The 16,616-nt window shown below is 39.3% G+C and overlaps 1 protein-coding gene across 3 annotated transcripts in view; it reads right to left on the bottom strand.

Moving 5' to 3' along the window:
* slc38a4 (solute carrier family 38 member 4) overlaps positions 1-16,616 on the bottom strand; it is a 41,965-nt gene that overhangs the window by 11,926 nt on the left and 13,423 nt on the right. Inside the window, exons 1-11 of one of the 3 annotated variants that reach the window (XM_059325461.1) lie at positions 13,862-13,968; positions 8,943-9,192; positions 7,951-8,047; positions 7,215-7,330; positions 5,097-5,170; positions 4,472-4,564; positions 4,272-4,353; positions 4,094-4,176; positions 3,200-3,258; positions 2,531-2,791; positions 41-120 (exon numbers count right to left, since the gene is read on the bottom strand). In XM_059325461.1, the coding sequence (XP_059181444.1) occupies positions 41-120; positions 2,531-2,791; positions 3,200-3,258; positions 4,094-4,176; positions 4,272-4,353; positions 4,472-4,564; positions 5,097-5,170; positions 7,215-7,330; positions 7,951-8,047; positions 8,943-9,070 (1,073 nt within the window). In that variant the 5' untranslated portion in view covers positions 9,071-9,192; positions 13,862-13,968. Of the gene's footprint in view, positions 1-40; positions 121-2,530; positions 2,792-3,199; positions 3,259-4,093; positions 4,177-4,271; positions 4,354-4,471; positions 4,565-5,096; positions 5,171-7,214; positions 7,331-7,950; positions 8,048-8,942; positions 9,193-13,857; positions 13,969-16,616 lie in introns of those variants that run through there. The other 2 variants (XM_059325462.1, XM_059325463.1) reach the window with 2 other exon arrangements.

A 16,616-nucleotide genomic window follows, 5' to 3' on the forward strand; every position in this document is an offset into this window, starting at 1 on the left:
GCATGACTCGATAGGAGGTGAAGAGAAGAAATGCACTTACTCTTTTAATTCACTGTAGATAGGCAGGACCTCAGGGTGGCAGACAAAAGCGAAGGCCAGGATGGGGACAGTGTAAGCCGTCTGGCGACAAACAATGTTCACAAAGATTTAAGACACAAAAATTCAGCTTTAGGCAGTACAAGACAACCATGGTAAATATTGTTTTAATGCATACATGAATGGTTCCTTCTTTCTTACATGAGTTAGGGCTTAGTTTTCAAGGGGAATAAAAAAAAGGACAAAAAAAGGAGGAAACTTTCCTCTTTACAGTTGAAGAAACATGTTTGGACATAGAGGCCTGCAGCTATTGGTCCTAGTCCAGCAATGTTTTTTTTTTCTCAGCAGAATTTATTTTTTATTCCATGAGAACCACACCCTGTCAATGCTACAGTTCCAGGTACAATGTTTTATGAGACATGGGGGGCAGTCTTACAAGTGGTGCAAAGTTGCAAACAGCACAACCGCAACTACATTTCTATTTCATTTTTACAGGTTGTCTGTAGTGAATGTACTTGCACCTATCTGTACATGCATGGGCAAATAAGTTGCGACATTGTCTAAAACACAAATAAAACAGAATGTAAAAGAAATGCTTCTGACATGCACAAAGACAGAACATTTAATGTTAACTGATCAAGAGACTAAATATAACTCATTTTCCCTGGTGCTGTAGTTTGCATCCAGTTTTTGCACCGCTTAACTTGCAATGTCACAGTTGGACACACCCGAACTGCAGTTGCGACATGCACTTTGTGCTATGAATTGTTTCAATAGGTCCCTATTGTCAGTTTGTCATTTCAGGCAAAGAAAAATACCTTTACAGTTGCGTGTTAATGGAAGTAGAAGTGTAACAGCATAAAAAAACCCCAAAAACCTTTACCCTGTGCCTTAACTCCTCAAACTGTAACTGGCATGTGATTACTCTCCGAAAATAGCACTAAAGAGGAAGGTAGTCATCTTGTCAGAGGAGGTACAATGAATGCTTGCCCTTCTAAACAATGTGAAAATCACAACCTTGGTGAATACAGGAGGCGCAACTAATCCCATGTGAAAACAATGCTGTGTGATATTCCTATCCTGATTGATGATATCAGCAAAGACTCAAAACACACCCTGAAAAACTCCACCTTAACAAACATGTCTTGGCAGATACTTGGCATTCTGCTTTTGTTGGATGTGTAGGTAGTAAAATGCATTCCTGGGTGTATGTCTGGCCTTCTCCAACTGTTTCATACAAAGTACAGTATTCATATGGATGAATATTGTCTCGATGGGCTCTTCACATAATAATTCACCTTAGAAATTGCATTCTTTTTCCTGGCTTTTTGTAAGTCACTCAAACTGAACCAATGGAACAGCCTTCACCAAACTCACTAGGGCTGCATTTCAAAAGTCTGAAAACTCACGCCCTTTAAATCTTCGCCAGTGCGACTTAAAAAGAGAGAGAGAGATATGTCATTTTCTGCTGCTCGGGGTCTCTCAATTGAAACAATAACAAAAGACAGGGCAATGCCATCGTACAGTCAGTTTTTTCTGGAGAGAATTCCTTCAGTGTTCATTTTTCAGAAGGTTTTTTTTAATGGGAACTGAATTATCTGCAGAGGTCTCCTCCTCTTCAAAATGAATAGAGTTGTGGATTAAAACCGGGAAAAACACTGAATAAAGCAGTTTGACCTTAAACATTTGGAGTTTTATGGAGATTAGAAGAGTGTGCACTCTACTAATCTCTACAAGCAGATATCCACAAATCAAAATCTGTAGGCCACAGGAATAGGTTTTGGTATAAGAAGTGTTCTGGTTACTGTTTGTGGTCCATTTGTAGTCTGAGTAGTATTGACCAATGACACCTGCATTTGCTCTGGTTGCATCCAAGTCAACCGTCTGTTTGTACTGCAGAAGCAGAAAACATTGGCCAAAATGACACTCTGGAACCAATCAGCTGTTATCTATAGTGATAGATGATTTAGCTTAAAAAAACTGCATTCATGTATCGATCATAAAGTGGCTACTTTTAAAATATTCCAGTCACAGACTTTAATTCTTGATCGGCACATGGTGCATTCATTATTCAATTACTGGATAAGGTGGAACACACCTACAACATTGTGATGGTGCAGAATTTTAGCCACAAATGTGCTGTTGGTGAGGTGCTGTGCTCCGTGGAGAGGGATGGGGACCTGATCATTCATTTTTAATATATGGTCATTGCTTGGTTCATTGGTTGTAATGGTTGTATTTCATTTTGTATTTTTACGCTAAAATGATGTTGTGAAAAATCATCTGGTGTATCCCTGAAATAGTGCAATAAAGGGATTTTGAAAACAGAAAACCAATAACTGGATATCCACCTGCTACACTGGGAAACCCAAATATGTTAGTCATTGCCCCTAGAGGCTACATTGGATTGGGTTCTGAGATTACTAAGCCTTAAAAAGAGGTTTTCGTATCAGCATTACAAGCTAACATGTAGATACCACCAACCCCGTCATACCTGTGAGTTGAAGACAAAGTATTTGGGCGTGCACATCTCCTCATCGTCGGGGTGGGGCTCAACATGGATGCCGGTGGAGTGATGAGCGTCGTGGCTGCCGAGCACCGCCGGGGAAACGTCGGCGCGGGAGAAATCCATGTGTGCTGAGCTGTTTATTGGCGGGTATAACCCGGGCATGACTGAGGCATTCATGCTGAGGTTGGACGAGTGGTGGTAAAAGAAAGGAAGAGGGCAGGGCAGCTGGGTCTTCTTGTAGATCACCTGGGAAAGAACAGCATGAAACATGTTACGCTCATCCGAATGTTGTCCATAAAGATTAATGAAACAAGAGAACAAATATAGAGCTGGCATTATGGCAGTAGATATTCTCTAAGAGTCATAGCTCTATATTTAGAGTCACAGGTTTCTAAACAGGGCATTGTAATACACCCTGTGGCGGCCATATTGGAGGTCCTGAACCCTCGGGGGGGAAAGGGTGAATTGACTTTTTTTTGGGGGCAAATTGGGAGCAGAACAAGCTGTCAACACAACCAAAATAAATTATAAAATAAAAATGTTGATACTTTTGACAAATGCCTGGTTTGCCTGGAGAGCAGATATTAAGATGCAGTTCTTTATGCCTAAATCCAAGTTTTAAGTCATGGTTTTTAAAAACTGAGCTGAACTTACCACACCAAGGAAGAAGACCATGCAGGACAGAGAAAAGCCGCTGGTGTAGCCAAGGTAACCTAAAGAGGAGAAAACAATATAATTGACAATAGTACAACAAACTGATGTGATTCTGTGCTACAATTTGCTATTCTTACTTTGCAACTCTGCTTATCTGTTCTGTTCTTTTACTATCAGTTAATCCTGGTGTCTAGTCTCAGAATGGGTCACATCCTGTTCCAGGTTGTAACCCACATCCTTAAATAACATAAATCTGATCTGATATGAAGAGCAGTTCAGGTTTGAGTTGCAGCCTTTAAGTTTCGGATCGAACAGTGACCAACCTAATACATATGAATACATATCTACTGCCCTCAAGCACCAAAATCTCCAATTGTCATTTATTGTTTCAGTGTGCAGCCGTTTCAGAGCTTAGCCAGACGAAGCAGATTTGGCTGTTGCGTTCATAAATTACATCTGAGTGGCGGAGCTGACTTTAGGCTTAATAGCAGTGTTACGTTACAGTAACTCCTAACCTACATAGCTGGCTAAGGGCTCCAGTAGTGTTACGTTACTTCTAGCTTTGCGTAGGCGGTTACAGACAGGTGCAAGAACGTGGAAAAAATGGCTTCAGATTGCAGGAAGTAACAGATTCTGCTTCTTAGAAGTCGGTAGCAGGATTGAGAGTATCTCAATTATAGCACATGTGGTGTAGTAGTTAGTAGTGGCTGGTGTGATGGTGAACCAAGTCCAGCATGAATTCTGACTTTTTAGTTAGTTTGAAAATCAAGCGTTTTTCAAGGAGTATGTACAAATTCAAGCATCTTCCAAAGTTTTAGGACGAAACATGAAGATAATTCAAGGCAAACATTCACATTGCATTTGGTGTGAGCATAACATAAAGTGAGTCCATACCCAGATTTTTAAGGAGAGACAAAGGCAGAATGATTCCGATTGACACAAAGACCACCAGGTAGTTCCCGTTCAGGTACCATTCACTGCAAACACAACACAGAGACAACATGGAAGTTAAAAAGAGGTCTGTATATACATTTATATACACAACATTTATCTTCAAAAGGTTCACACTCACCCAGTGATCTCCTCCAAACCCAAGAAGGCTCGGATCACTTCAGGCAGCTCATACTTGACAATAAAGAGGTAGCTGGACATGGCTGCAGGACAGGGCGGAGAACACTTCAGATTTTAAACTTAACTCCATTACATGCGCACATAGATTTAGTAAAGCCTCAAATACAATAATCCATCAGACCACATAATTTCACTGCTTACCTCCAATATTCTGCATAATAATGGATCCAAATGCTGCCATTTTCCCAGGCCAACCAAATGCTCTCTCTCCAAGCTTCTCATAGATGAGGGATCCTGCCACAACAGACAAGTGGAATTCGTCATGCAAAACAAGACATTGGGAGTAAGTGGATAAAAGCATCAGGTGTATTTTCCACTGTTAACCTTTGCTGCTCTTAATTCCTCTAAAGTATACTCAATCCAAAGCACAACTGCTTTCAATGGCCACAAGGGGGGTGCATCAGTACAGATGTATAGTTTGGCCGATATCATTTTAAAGCTAATGCTTCCCAACATGTTTGGTAGCTTGATACAAAACCCCTTAATACAAAACAATATCTCCTTGTGACCCTTTGATATGGGTTGTAGGTCTGTAAATTGTGAGTAGTTCAGTTAAAGACATTGTTGTTAAAGGCTAGAAGAGTAGCATTGAGCATTAACAGTATTTATTCACAGAAAAGAAGCAAAGATTGGAGAAATCTATAAGTCTAAGTCTAAAATTAGCTGTTTTTTTCCAGCAGAATTTGTTTCGTATTGAGGCGATCAGCTGGATACACTTCTGTATCTTGTGAATCTAGGCTGGGACTAAAATAACTTGAATACCAACCTCCTTCTTTAGCTGTCATAAGAAGCAGATGTACAGAGTATAAGGAGAGGATGGCCACACCAACGAGGAGGACTCTGGAAAGAGAGAGATAAAACAAGGGTCAATGACCAGTGCAACATTGAGACAAGAAGCAACCGTCGTGCATGAAGTCAGCTTTGTTGTTTTAAATACTTTAATCTAGAGGCAGGGGTAGTGAAAAGTTGTGAGGAAAAGAAAGACAATTTTTTTATATATGTGTTACCTCTAGGAGATGGCACAAGTTCATTATAATTCCATTTGCACTATCATCTGCTGTCCCTATTTCTCTACTTCACTGACACTGATCTTCGAAAGAGTGCTCTCATGTTCCCTCAAGCTCTACCAGCTCAGGAGGTGGCCACGCAGCAGGGGCATGGATAATGCACAGAGGGGGGTGAAGGGTGTCTGATAATGCATGTGTAGGGGGGTAACATAGCACTGAGGAACTGAGTGCACAGAGTGCAAGAGTTCAGACATTTCTGTGTGACAGAGCTGCTCTATATTCCAGATGGTACTGTGGTTATAATATCTATTTTTACAAGACTTTCTGCCCACAGGTCAGCCAACACATCACCATGTATCCCATGTATTCTTTTTTTAAGCTCCACCAACAGTGAGTGATTCTATTAAAATAAATTTGGTACATGCTTTTATAGTCATGAATTTTTATCTAGCGCCATCATCAGGTCAAACTTTTAATTTGTCCAATACTTAGTGTATGACCCATAGACTGTATGACCAAATACCTGCAAAACTAATGACTTCCCCATCAGCTTTGTGTTTAGGTGCTAATTATCAAATGTTAGCATGCTAATATACTAAAATGGTGAATTTGGTAAACATTATACCTTATGTCAGCCTGTTCACATTCTTCATTATGAGCATGCTACCATGCTAGTAAACTAAAAAGGTGAACATGGTTAACATTTTACCTGCCTAGCATGGCTGTGGTCTCTTCCTTTTTTATAACAATTTTAGCAAAACTCAAAGCAGTTATAATGTTATACAGTTATATATTGTACTTGCTATGACTTTGATCGACAAAGATTAATTTATAACAGATAAGTGAAATATAGAGTACATAATAACAGCATGTTTAACCCTATTGTGTTTATTCGTAGATTGCTATTATGGTATATTAACTGTTCATAAGGCAAACACAAAAAATAGTTTCTGGCTAGATGATATGTGACATATTTTTTAGCTTCATTACAATTCAGTATTACATGTGCTACACTACTACTTGTTTTTCAGTGAAATAAATTAATGTACCTATTATTTTTACTCAGTTAAGTGGAGAGAAAAAAAGCCAGGATACTGTTTTGAAACTATCCAAAAAGAATGTATTGGTGCCATAGTCTCATTTGGATGCTGCCATAAGCAACATCTGTTTCTGGTCTAAACTGACTGATGTGTTTAGGGAGGTATAAGGAAAGTTTTCCATTTGCTGGTTGAACATAATAGAGCCTCCCACATTCATTTCCTATGGCTGGGAACACTGCAGATTTGTTTCAATAACACCATTAAAAATAACTGAATGTGCTCATCACTTATCATATATTAAATACCTAGTGTTTGGAAATGCATGGAACCTTTTTTTCAGGCAAAAAATACTATATTTATGACAGAACAATGTTGTAATCAGCCAATTCTGCCTGGAACACAATGGTGTCAAAGTACGAATAAACCATTAGAGCAGTTTTGCTAATGGGGAGTGAAATGTTTTTACTCATCACACTGTACATGTGGCCTGATGTGAACTTTCTTTCCTCCCATAAAGTTAACTTTAGCCAACCACATTATCTGTCCACAGGACTGACGGGTTTGTAGAACAGCTCGTACTTGTCCATAATGATATTCCTGTTGGGTGTACTGGCTCTATAATTAAACTTGAACAGACATGTAGTCATTTGAGGATGGACATAAATCTGAAACCAGTGTTAGTCAACTTGGCCTATAAATGATTTCAGCTCTATTATTCAGGTTTTTAGACAGAGACTTTGTTTATTTTCACTTTGAGCTATGACTTTTTTTAGATTCTGATACACAGAAAATGGAAAGCTTTTTGGAAAGCGTTTGTTTTGCTGCGGTTGTACTTACGTAAAGAGCACGATGCCAGTGTTTGCCATGGCGAATGACAGGCCTAGGATGCCGCTGCCCATGATGGCGTTGCTCAAGTTGAAAACAGACATCCCAAAGGAGGTGTGACCAGGATGCTGCTCAGAGGAAAACAAAGAATGAAAAGAAATCTTTATGAGGAAAACTTGCGCCAAAAAGTCTGCCACTTTAATAAAATCTGTCTCAGATAACTGACTGCAGTAAAAACTGGAATCGGTATTGTAATCGCTGCAATAAAAAAAAAAGAGCAAACATTTGGCAATGCGCAGCAAACCACACACGACTTCAATGCCAATAGTAAATAGTTTGTAACCCACAAGCTGTAATTCAAGAAAAAAAACACACCCTGACTTTCTCCTACACTGTTGGATACCAGTTGTTTAGTGCGTTTCCAGTAGTTATTAAGTTTTATTGACTGGACTCATTCTCACACAACTTCTACTTCAACTCATGACTGCCAACATTTCCCAGCATGCCTTTTTATTCCACTATACTCCAAACAAAATCAAAATTGCTGTGCTTTTACTGGAAAAGTTACTGTACAGAAATAGGCGGTCCATTTGCAACCATGTAATGTGATTGGCTGTAGAGAATATATTTTTGGTTTGCTAACATACTGCTTCTAATAACCTTCATGGCTGCTCTTACAGTGACTAACATGCTCCATCATGTTTCAGCGCTGCCTTTAAGTAAACAGACTTGGAGGTAAACTACTTACATATTCTTCATGATATTCCTCATATTTCTTCTTCTTCATTATTCCATTTGACAGGAACTTCTGGCTTTCTGCGTCATCATTGTCATCCATAAACTGGCTGCAGGGACCAAAAAAATAAATAAATTAACAAATGCATACACAGTTCTCTTTATAATGTATCAACTCTTATGTAATGTTTGGTGACAGAACGTAAAATCCTGGCATCCCGTCTTCAGCTGTCGTCTCTGTGTTGCATTCAAGAACAAACAGACGATGTCAGGTGACATTGCAGACACACTTTTGATCAAAAGACCTCTGTCAGTGTTGGTTATTTAAGTTTGGTGTTTTTTGGAGCCAGAAGTGACCATATTTAGATGGAAGGTAGGCACTAACTAGCTAGCTTTGTTAGCAAGGTGCCTAAATGAACAGCCAGCCAACTTGTTAGGCAGGATACTTGCTTTATAACCATGCATTCCGGTAGAAAACCGGCTGGGTTGTGTAGGGAATTATTCACATAGTTGCTTATGTTCAATACATTGGGGTTTTAACTAGAAGGAATATGCAATAACAAACACGACAGCATGCCATGATAGTTAGCCACACCCTGCAGCATCTATTTTACTCTAAATGGGACCATAATTTACACAATGAACATAATGCTGTAATAAAAAAGAGTAGAAACAACCAATGAAGACCATAAACTCTTAAAATGTTTACTGAGGTAATAAACTAAGTGAGAAGAGGCTCATTTTCTTACAGACGTCTTATAGACATGTGAGTACATGTGATGCAGTAACATGGTTACAGTAAAATCCAGCTCAGTTACAACATTTGTCCAGAAATCAGGGTTTTAAATGCAGAAACCTTACTGGATTCATTGGGTTTCTCTTAAAATGTAATGCCATTCATGGAAATGGAGTGAATCAATGTTGCACCCGAAATATTTAGAGGGCAAAATGTGCCTGCAATGTCAAATTATGGATGGAAATAGAAATCTTGACAGGTTTGCCGACCTGTCGATGGTAGCCTTCTCAGAGTCAATAGGCTCCGTGTAGCGGTCATCGGTCAGGCTGTCCGTGCTGTCATCATCCCCCTCTGTGGAGACTTTCCTTAGCTCCATACGGTCCACAGCTCCCGGCATAGTGGTGCACAGCAGGGCGAGAGTCAGAGTAGTTCGGCTTTCGGTATTTCAGTTTTTACAGATCACAGGGCGGTGCTGTGCTTCTTCCTCAACTTCTTCTGCTAGATGCCGTTAGAAAAAACCTATAAAAAAAAACAACAGGAAACATTAGAGGAAAGTGACTAACACGCGTTTGAAGATGTCTGACTTCTTCAACAACAGTGGCTGCTTGCCCAAGTCTTAAAAAGTCATTAGTTCACCGCAGGAATGTCCACTTTAAACTGATAGCAGGCCTGCAGACGCAGGTATTGTCTGGCTTGATCGGCCTCAACGGGGCCTTTTGACCTTGGATGAAGAGCTCTTCAATGTGAAATGAGGCCCACGACTCTGCAAATCAGTCCCCCTCATTTCCTGGAACTGAGGGACTGTTTGTTATGCTACCTTGAAGAGGAAGCATGGGGCGTGATGCAACCTTGGCGCCTCATACAGCTTCACCAACCTCCTGTTACTGCTACTGCCATTTTACAGCAGCTTGATTTATTGCGTTAACAAATGAGTGTTGAAGTGAGTGAACTAGTTATATCATAAAATAAATGGTAAATGGGGTGCACTTATACAAGCTGTGCCTTCTGTCTGTAGGACGATATTACAGCATTGAGGTAAATAGATGTCGCTGCTGGTCGAGTAAAAGTCAACAAGCTCTGAAACCAGGTCAAGGATGCAATGAGTTCAAGAGGCCTCCTGACCGCCACCATCAACAGGCTGCTTGTTCATGTATAAGCTGGTTTACACAGCCTCACCCACTACCATTAAAGAGAAAAAAATAAGGGGGGGGACACACATTTTCCATCTGTAGCATTCATCATTGAGTTATGTAAGGAGAGCAAAGACAGAGAACAAAGCCTGTGTGATTATAAATGCAACTAACAGCCAAATTATGTGCAGTGTTGCTGTTTGTCACACAAAGAGTCCTTTGATTGGGCGAAGGGAAAGATCCCAATTGCTACTCAATGACAAACAACCCAGGGAAAGCAGGAACCATAGCAACAAGCATTCAACCAAGACAAGAGAGGTGTCACAGGAAAAAGTACCTGCGAAATTCTCTTTTGTTGAAAAGCATTTACAACCCATTGGAATGTCGGAGCACAATTTGAAGTTTTAGTGCAAATATCTGGCTCGCTAACATTATCGGTAGAACCATTTGGTGCTGAAAAGTCATTTGACTCATTGAAAACAGCTTTCTGCAGAGTCCCAAAAGGACGATATGAAAGTGGTGTATAGGGGTGTCATAAATCTAAATCTAAATCCATGATTCAATTTGACTTTTGATATAAATGTCACGATTCAGTTAAATTTTTTGATATAATCAATCACACTTTTGATTTTGAAATGATGACATCTCTAGTGGTGAGAGTGACTCAAAACAGTTAAAAGTTAATGGGTGGCAAACCAAAAAAAAAAAGCTAAAAAATGTTTTTCGTTTTTCAGAAGCATTATTTTTTCAAAAAAATCAAGAAAATCCCCACTTAAAGGTTCAATATATTCATACTGTTTACAGTCAATGAATCATTGTGTTAATAATTGTGTGTGAACTCAATATGGACCAAAATAATCGTGATCATGATTTTTTACCATAATTGTGCAGCCCTGTAGTAAAAATACATCATATTTTGTAAACCGATCATTGGTTTTGTATATAAAGTATGGAACTGCAAAGTCAAATAAATGCTAAAAGTACAATATTTCTCTCAGAAATGTAGATACCTGTGAGTATTAAGTTGCATAAAAAGGAAAAAAAAAGAACCCCTAAATTATACACACAGGAAGTACAATTCTTGTTGAAATGTAATCAGTTATTTTCCACCAGTGATCAATGGAAGCTTGTGAAGCAACGGTTTGTACTTTAGGAAGTGAGTTAACAGCAGGATCTTTGCATCACAATGTGTTTACAGTCAACATGCCACCATGCATCCACAGAAAGCTTTCCACTGTCAGCAAGGTTATCAGCTGTTGACAATGTCAGAGGTGATAAAACTCTCCACTCTCCTGGCTAAAGCACTCTGATCTACAAGACAAAATTGATTCAAAACTCATTTTAAATTAAGTCTTAGCCATTGAAAGGCTGCTGTTTTCCCTGTGATCTTGCTCGTCGGAAGTAGGCTGCGTTAAACCTCCGATATCTTTGAGCCAACAGAGATTAAGCGGCTACATTACCGTTAACAAGCACATCACACAGGCCAGTACACCTAATCTCTCACTGTCGCTCTCTGCTGTGTGGCGAGACAGAAACGAAGAAGAGTTTTCACTTCTCATTGCCAAGAGGATTAACCTGTCTGACTTGGTTAACTTCACGCGTTTCTGGGTTTAATGCTGCCGTTGTTACAACCATAACATCACAGATGCACACGTTTGGCAGTGTGCCACGGGGGCCCGGCCCTGACGGCGAATCGGATTGGCGGAAATTAACTGACCACAGTTCACAACTACGATGTAATGTGTGTAAAATGTACAATGGGTGACCAATTCTTTAACATGACCTTATATTCAAACCTCCAAACTGGGACCCTTATAGTGGATCGTATATATGTTCATGCGTTCAACTTATCAAGCATGTTTTTCTTAAACTATGTGTCGTTTACGTTGGCATGGATGTTAAGAATTATATATCCACTAGAGGGCAGCTTGGCTGACAACAAACATGGCGACGAAAACCATTTCCCCATAGACCACTATGATAAAAGACACACCTTTATAACTGTGTACAGAACACAGTGATTTAAAATTCTGTTATTTCGCAAGTTATCGCAATGGAAAGCCTAGGGGCTGGGTAGGAAATAGGGCTGGGCGATATATCCATATATTTTTAAATGTGATATGGAATTAGACCATATCACATATATCGATATAGTTCAAATTGGCACTGTCATCCTTGCTCCAGGCAAGCTGCAGCTTTTATTTAAGATATTTTTTTATTTAAATGTGTAGTTTATGGAGCTTTGATTTTAAAAAAGGCACTCCTGTTGTTATACAGTATTTATGCTCACTTAAATAAAAAGTTTTAATAAAACTACTTGTGACATGTCATATTTGACTTTGGCTTTGTTTGAACATTTGCTCTCACTTTGTGATATAGGGATTTATATCGTATATCGATATTCAGCCTAAATATATCGGGATATGACTTTTGGTCCATATCGCCCAACCCTAGTAGGAAATCGTGGGTGGGGCCAGCAGGAGAAACACTTCTGTTTCTAGCCAGTGGGCTGCATAATGTGAAAATAACCCTGAAAGACTTCTTTGGTGCATGCACCAGGCAAACTCTTCTCATTGGAATAAATAGGCAGTATCTTTGGATCCAGTTCTTATTATTATTATCCATCCATGATGTGTATTTATACAGTTTTGCCATTTTTTAACTCCCTTCATCATGTCCTATGATGGAGTCTCGCTTAAAGTATATACTACCCACACAGTTCTGGTGATCCTGCTCTGTTTTGTGTCCGTCAGCTTCCAGAAGATGTGCACAAATACAGAAGAAATGAAGACATTGACCAGAATGCATTGGTGTGATACAACATATTGCCAGACTTTTTTAAAAAACAAAACACTTATTTAACATAATCGTCTCCACCAGACGGCACACATTTGCACTTGAATATAACAGCTTTTAGAGAACACTGCTGAGGTCATTTCCATACTGGATACACACCACAATGCTAATTAAAGAACTAGAAATGTAACAAAAGAGAATGCAGACACCAATACTGTATGCAGATAAATGCCTCTCAGATTCGTGAAGGTGGCCTGAGTGTTTGGATCCCACTGTGACCTCAGGGTGTCCCAGGATGTGTTTACAGCTGTTAATTTTAATGCTAAGTGTGGGCCAGGCCACACACTGGCCAGCACTCACTGCTAAGCTTCTATAGCTTTTACATGGTTATACAAATTAACCTTGTGAGTTCTTTTGTGTTTCAGTAAACAGATTCTGATGTAATGATCATAAATCATCCAAAACAATCTTTTCTCAGTTCAAACATGCTGTCACTGGTTTTCAAAGCAGAAGTAGACATGAAAGTACATGCAATGTGAAATTAGAAAACAGGAAAACACAAGCAAATCAACTGAGTAATCACACTTCCTGCTGGTGGCAGCCTCACCAAGTTCTTTAACTCTTTAACTTTGTCCTGATTCAACAATTTAAGGTTTAACGCATTGAAGAAATTGAGTTTGAATTAGAGCTCAAGAGCCTGCAGTAAGTTAATATCTTCATTTGATCTACAGATTATTGTGCAGCTTGTGTGTGGTAACATCAAACATTCATCGCAAACAGAAAAATTGAAAAAGACAAAAATAGAACTGATTTGCTGCCAATCTCCAACCCTTTGCATAGTTTTTAAAAAAAAGAACAATTTGAAACATGCTTTAAGACAAAATATTGGATTGTTTCGTCAAAGTCTCACACCTCATGTCTTCCCTCTTAAAACACTCCTACTATCTCTACATCCTCCACCCAAACAAACTCTTGCATCAGCCACCACCTGAGAGCAAAATTCCTTCCAGCATTGCATACTGCACAAACTCTGCTCTGCTTTACTGGTAACAGTGAACACCAATGTGTGTTCAAACACACCCTGCTGCAGTCTAGAAAAAATGCTTTTACTCCAAAAAGTCTGGAGAAGAACTTCCATTATTCCCTTCACAACAAGCACACTCCAATTTTGACAAAACACATCCAAAGATTGCAAAATGTATTTTTTTTAACTACATTTGCACTACATTATTAAGCAAAGCATAATAAGCATACTCACTTACTCAGAAAAGTTCCTTAAAGAAGCTTCTGGATTGTTCCTTTATTTTCTCGAGGAACAAATGTATTCTTAAGACAGATGATAGACAAGTGAATTGGTGAGGAGCTGCAGCTATTTTGTATCTCAGGTGAGAAAGCAGGCTTTTAAAAGGGAGGAAGGAGGGCCTGAGTTGACCAATGAGGACAGCCAGAGTTCACTCAGGCCCCTCCTCCTTTGAGAACACTCATAACTCCCCCAATACACACACAAACACATGCACACACACTCAAACACACGCACATGTCTGCCTTAACAGAAATTGGCAAGAAAACCACTGGCAGAGACATAAAAAAAAATCAATAATTATTGATATATATATATAAAAATGTATATAAAAGATTATATTGAAACAGAGACAATATGTAAATAGATAGAGGAGAGTTCATGTAGATTAATGAAGAGGAAACTGGTAACTAAAGTGTGACATTGCCAGAACTTTCGCTACCATCAGACTGAAGACACCTCGTTGCGCCAACGCTGTTAAATACCCACGGGCGCTTCAAGACGTGATCACATGACACGCCACGTGACCGTTCAGTTTTATACCGGTGCAAAATCATACAGGCCAAACTCGTGCAGTGACAAGAGGCCGAGGTCACTGAGGGCTGCTGGCTCACCATGGGTGGACACACACACCCTTGCACGCTTCAAACAACTGATTCTCTCGTCACTGTACTGTCTCTTCTGTACCCACATAGACACACACACAAATGTTTGCACACGCAGCTGCAAACACACACACACACACACACACAGATGCCCACAAGTGCTTTTCGGGGAAGGCTGTGCCGCCAGGCGACCAATCAGAGGACAGCATTGGGGGATGTCGCTGTGCCCAAGGCCGTGCTTATGTCAGGGATGAGGTTTTTTATCTCTGTCCACTTTGTAATGTTTCCAAAAGGAGGGACATAGACTCACATGCAGCATGTGAGGGACAAACTGCGAGAAACTTAGAAATCTATTGAGTGGAAATTTCCATCAGCAATACTCAATACTCAACTACAATACTCTATTTGATCATAAATAACGAAATCCTTCAGAACATTAACGCTGAGCAAGACATTTGTGGTGATCAAAATTCTAATATGAAAACACACAGTTTTTTGGCAGAAATTTTCAATCACAAGGTAGCCACACCTTAAATCATACCATTCTTTATCATCTATTTTACTAAAGATGGGACCATAACTTACAAAACAAATATCATGCTGCATTTAAGAAGACATGAAACTTGCGACTGAGACCATAAAGTTATGAAGAAAAGGTTTTCTGAGTTAATAAATCAAGCAAGAAGTAGGGTAATTTTCTCATAGATTTCATACATTTAGACACCAGGGAAATCACCCCCTACTGACCATTATAAAGAATATAAATTTGACCCTCCGAACTCCAAGTAGTTTCAGGGTGTTTTTGCTCTTTATACTTTTTACTCACTGTGATCTTCTATTTCACTGCAATATACAAGTCCAAGTACAATCATGGCTAAGGAACAATTCAAAAATGACTTTTGTGCAGAATAACACAGTTATAATGACATAAATCATAAAAAACTGAAAAAACACAAGTACTTTAAATTGGCGGAACATGGAATTTATATATTTAAAACCAAGAAGTGTCACGGATATTTGGTAAAGAAACTCCTAATGCTATACATATTGAACTATTTGTATTTTTACAACCTCTCCCGTCCTCTCTTCTCTGCTCTGTGTAAACAGATTTTCAGTGAATATTTGTCATGCGACTGTTCATCTCAGCAGAATCAATCACGGCCTCACAGTGTCACTGAGGAGCAGAAATTAATGTTTTTAACACAATCTAGTTCTTGGCAAAGTTTTAAATTAGACACATAATAAAGTTATTTTGACAGAAATATCACAATTAACCTTCGTTTGGTTCGTTCTATGATAAACGTGTATCTTTGAAGAAAACATACCTTTCAGAGGGGATTAGAGGGTTAAAACACATTTTTCAGGCCTGGGGCCAAGAAAGATGGTAGCTGCAGAACTGCTGAGTGTACTGAGCTCAGAAAGTGTGTCTTTTCTTTTTTTGTGATTCAAATTTTCATTTGTAAGAGTCTTTAAAGTGTTTTTAGCTTTGGTTTAAAGCCAGGAAACCTGTAAGCAAACATGCAACACAACCGCTAGCAGAGCATGTTGGGACCAAGATTTGCATCCCAAAAATGAAATGCAACTTTTCTTTACGTCTATAAATGTGGGTATCCATCATAATCATCCTTCTTATACACAGTAATCACTACAGCAACAACCCAACTAAGTGAAAGTCAAATTCCCACAAACCACAAACTTGTCACCATGATCCTCTCTGCAGCTGCAGGGACATTCCTTAAATGGCATGGCAGTCCTTCAAGCTTGTGCGTGTGCTCCTTCACATGCATAGTCGGCCAATCACCTGTGACTAGAAAGCTGTCTCTGAGCCAATCCCGCAACATACCAAACAGGGACTGGCTAAGCCTTGCGGGGGTTGGGGGTCACAAACTTCACAGAGGAGCAGCAGCCGGCTATAAAAGTGACAGAGCTCAAAGACTTCACACTCATGAAAACAAAATGACTAGAAGGTTCAGGTTGAGCCAAAGAAACAACTCATATCTCTATAAAATATTGTATGAACCTGTAAAGGCAGTAATAATGTTATAGTGACTAAGGTTGTCAAAAGTATCGATACTCAAAAAAGTATCGATACTAAAACGTTGTATCCGGATA

The sequence above is a fragment of the Centropristis striata genome, chromosome 22 (assembly GCF_030273125.1).
Source record: "Centropristis striata isolate RG_2023a ecotype Rhode Island chromosome 22, C.striata_1.0, whole genome shotgun sequence".
Lineage (NCBI taxonomy): Eukaryota > Metazoa > Chordata > Actinopteri > Perciformes > Serranidae > Centropristis > Centropristis striata.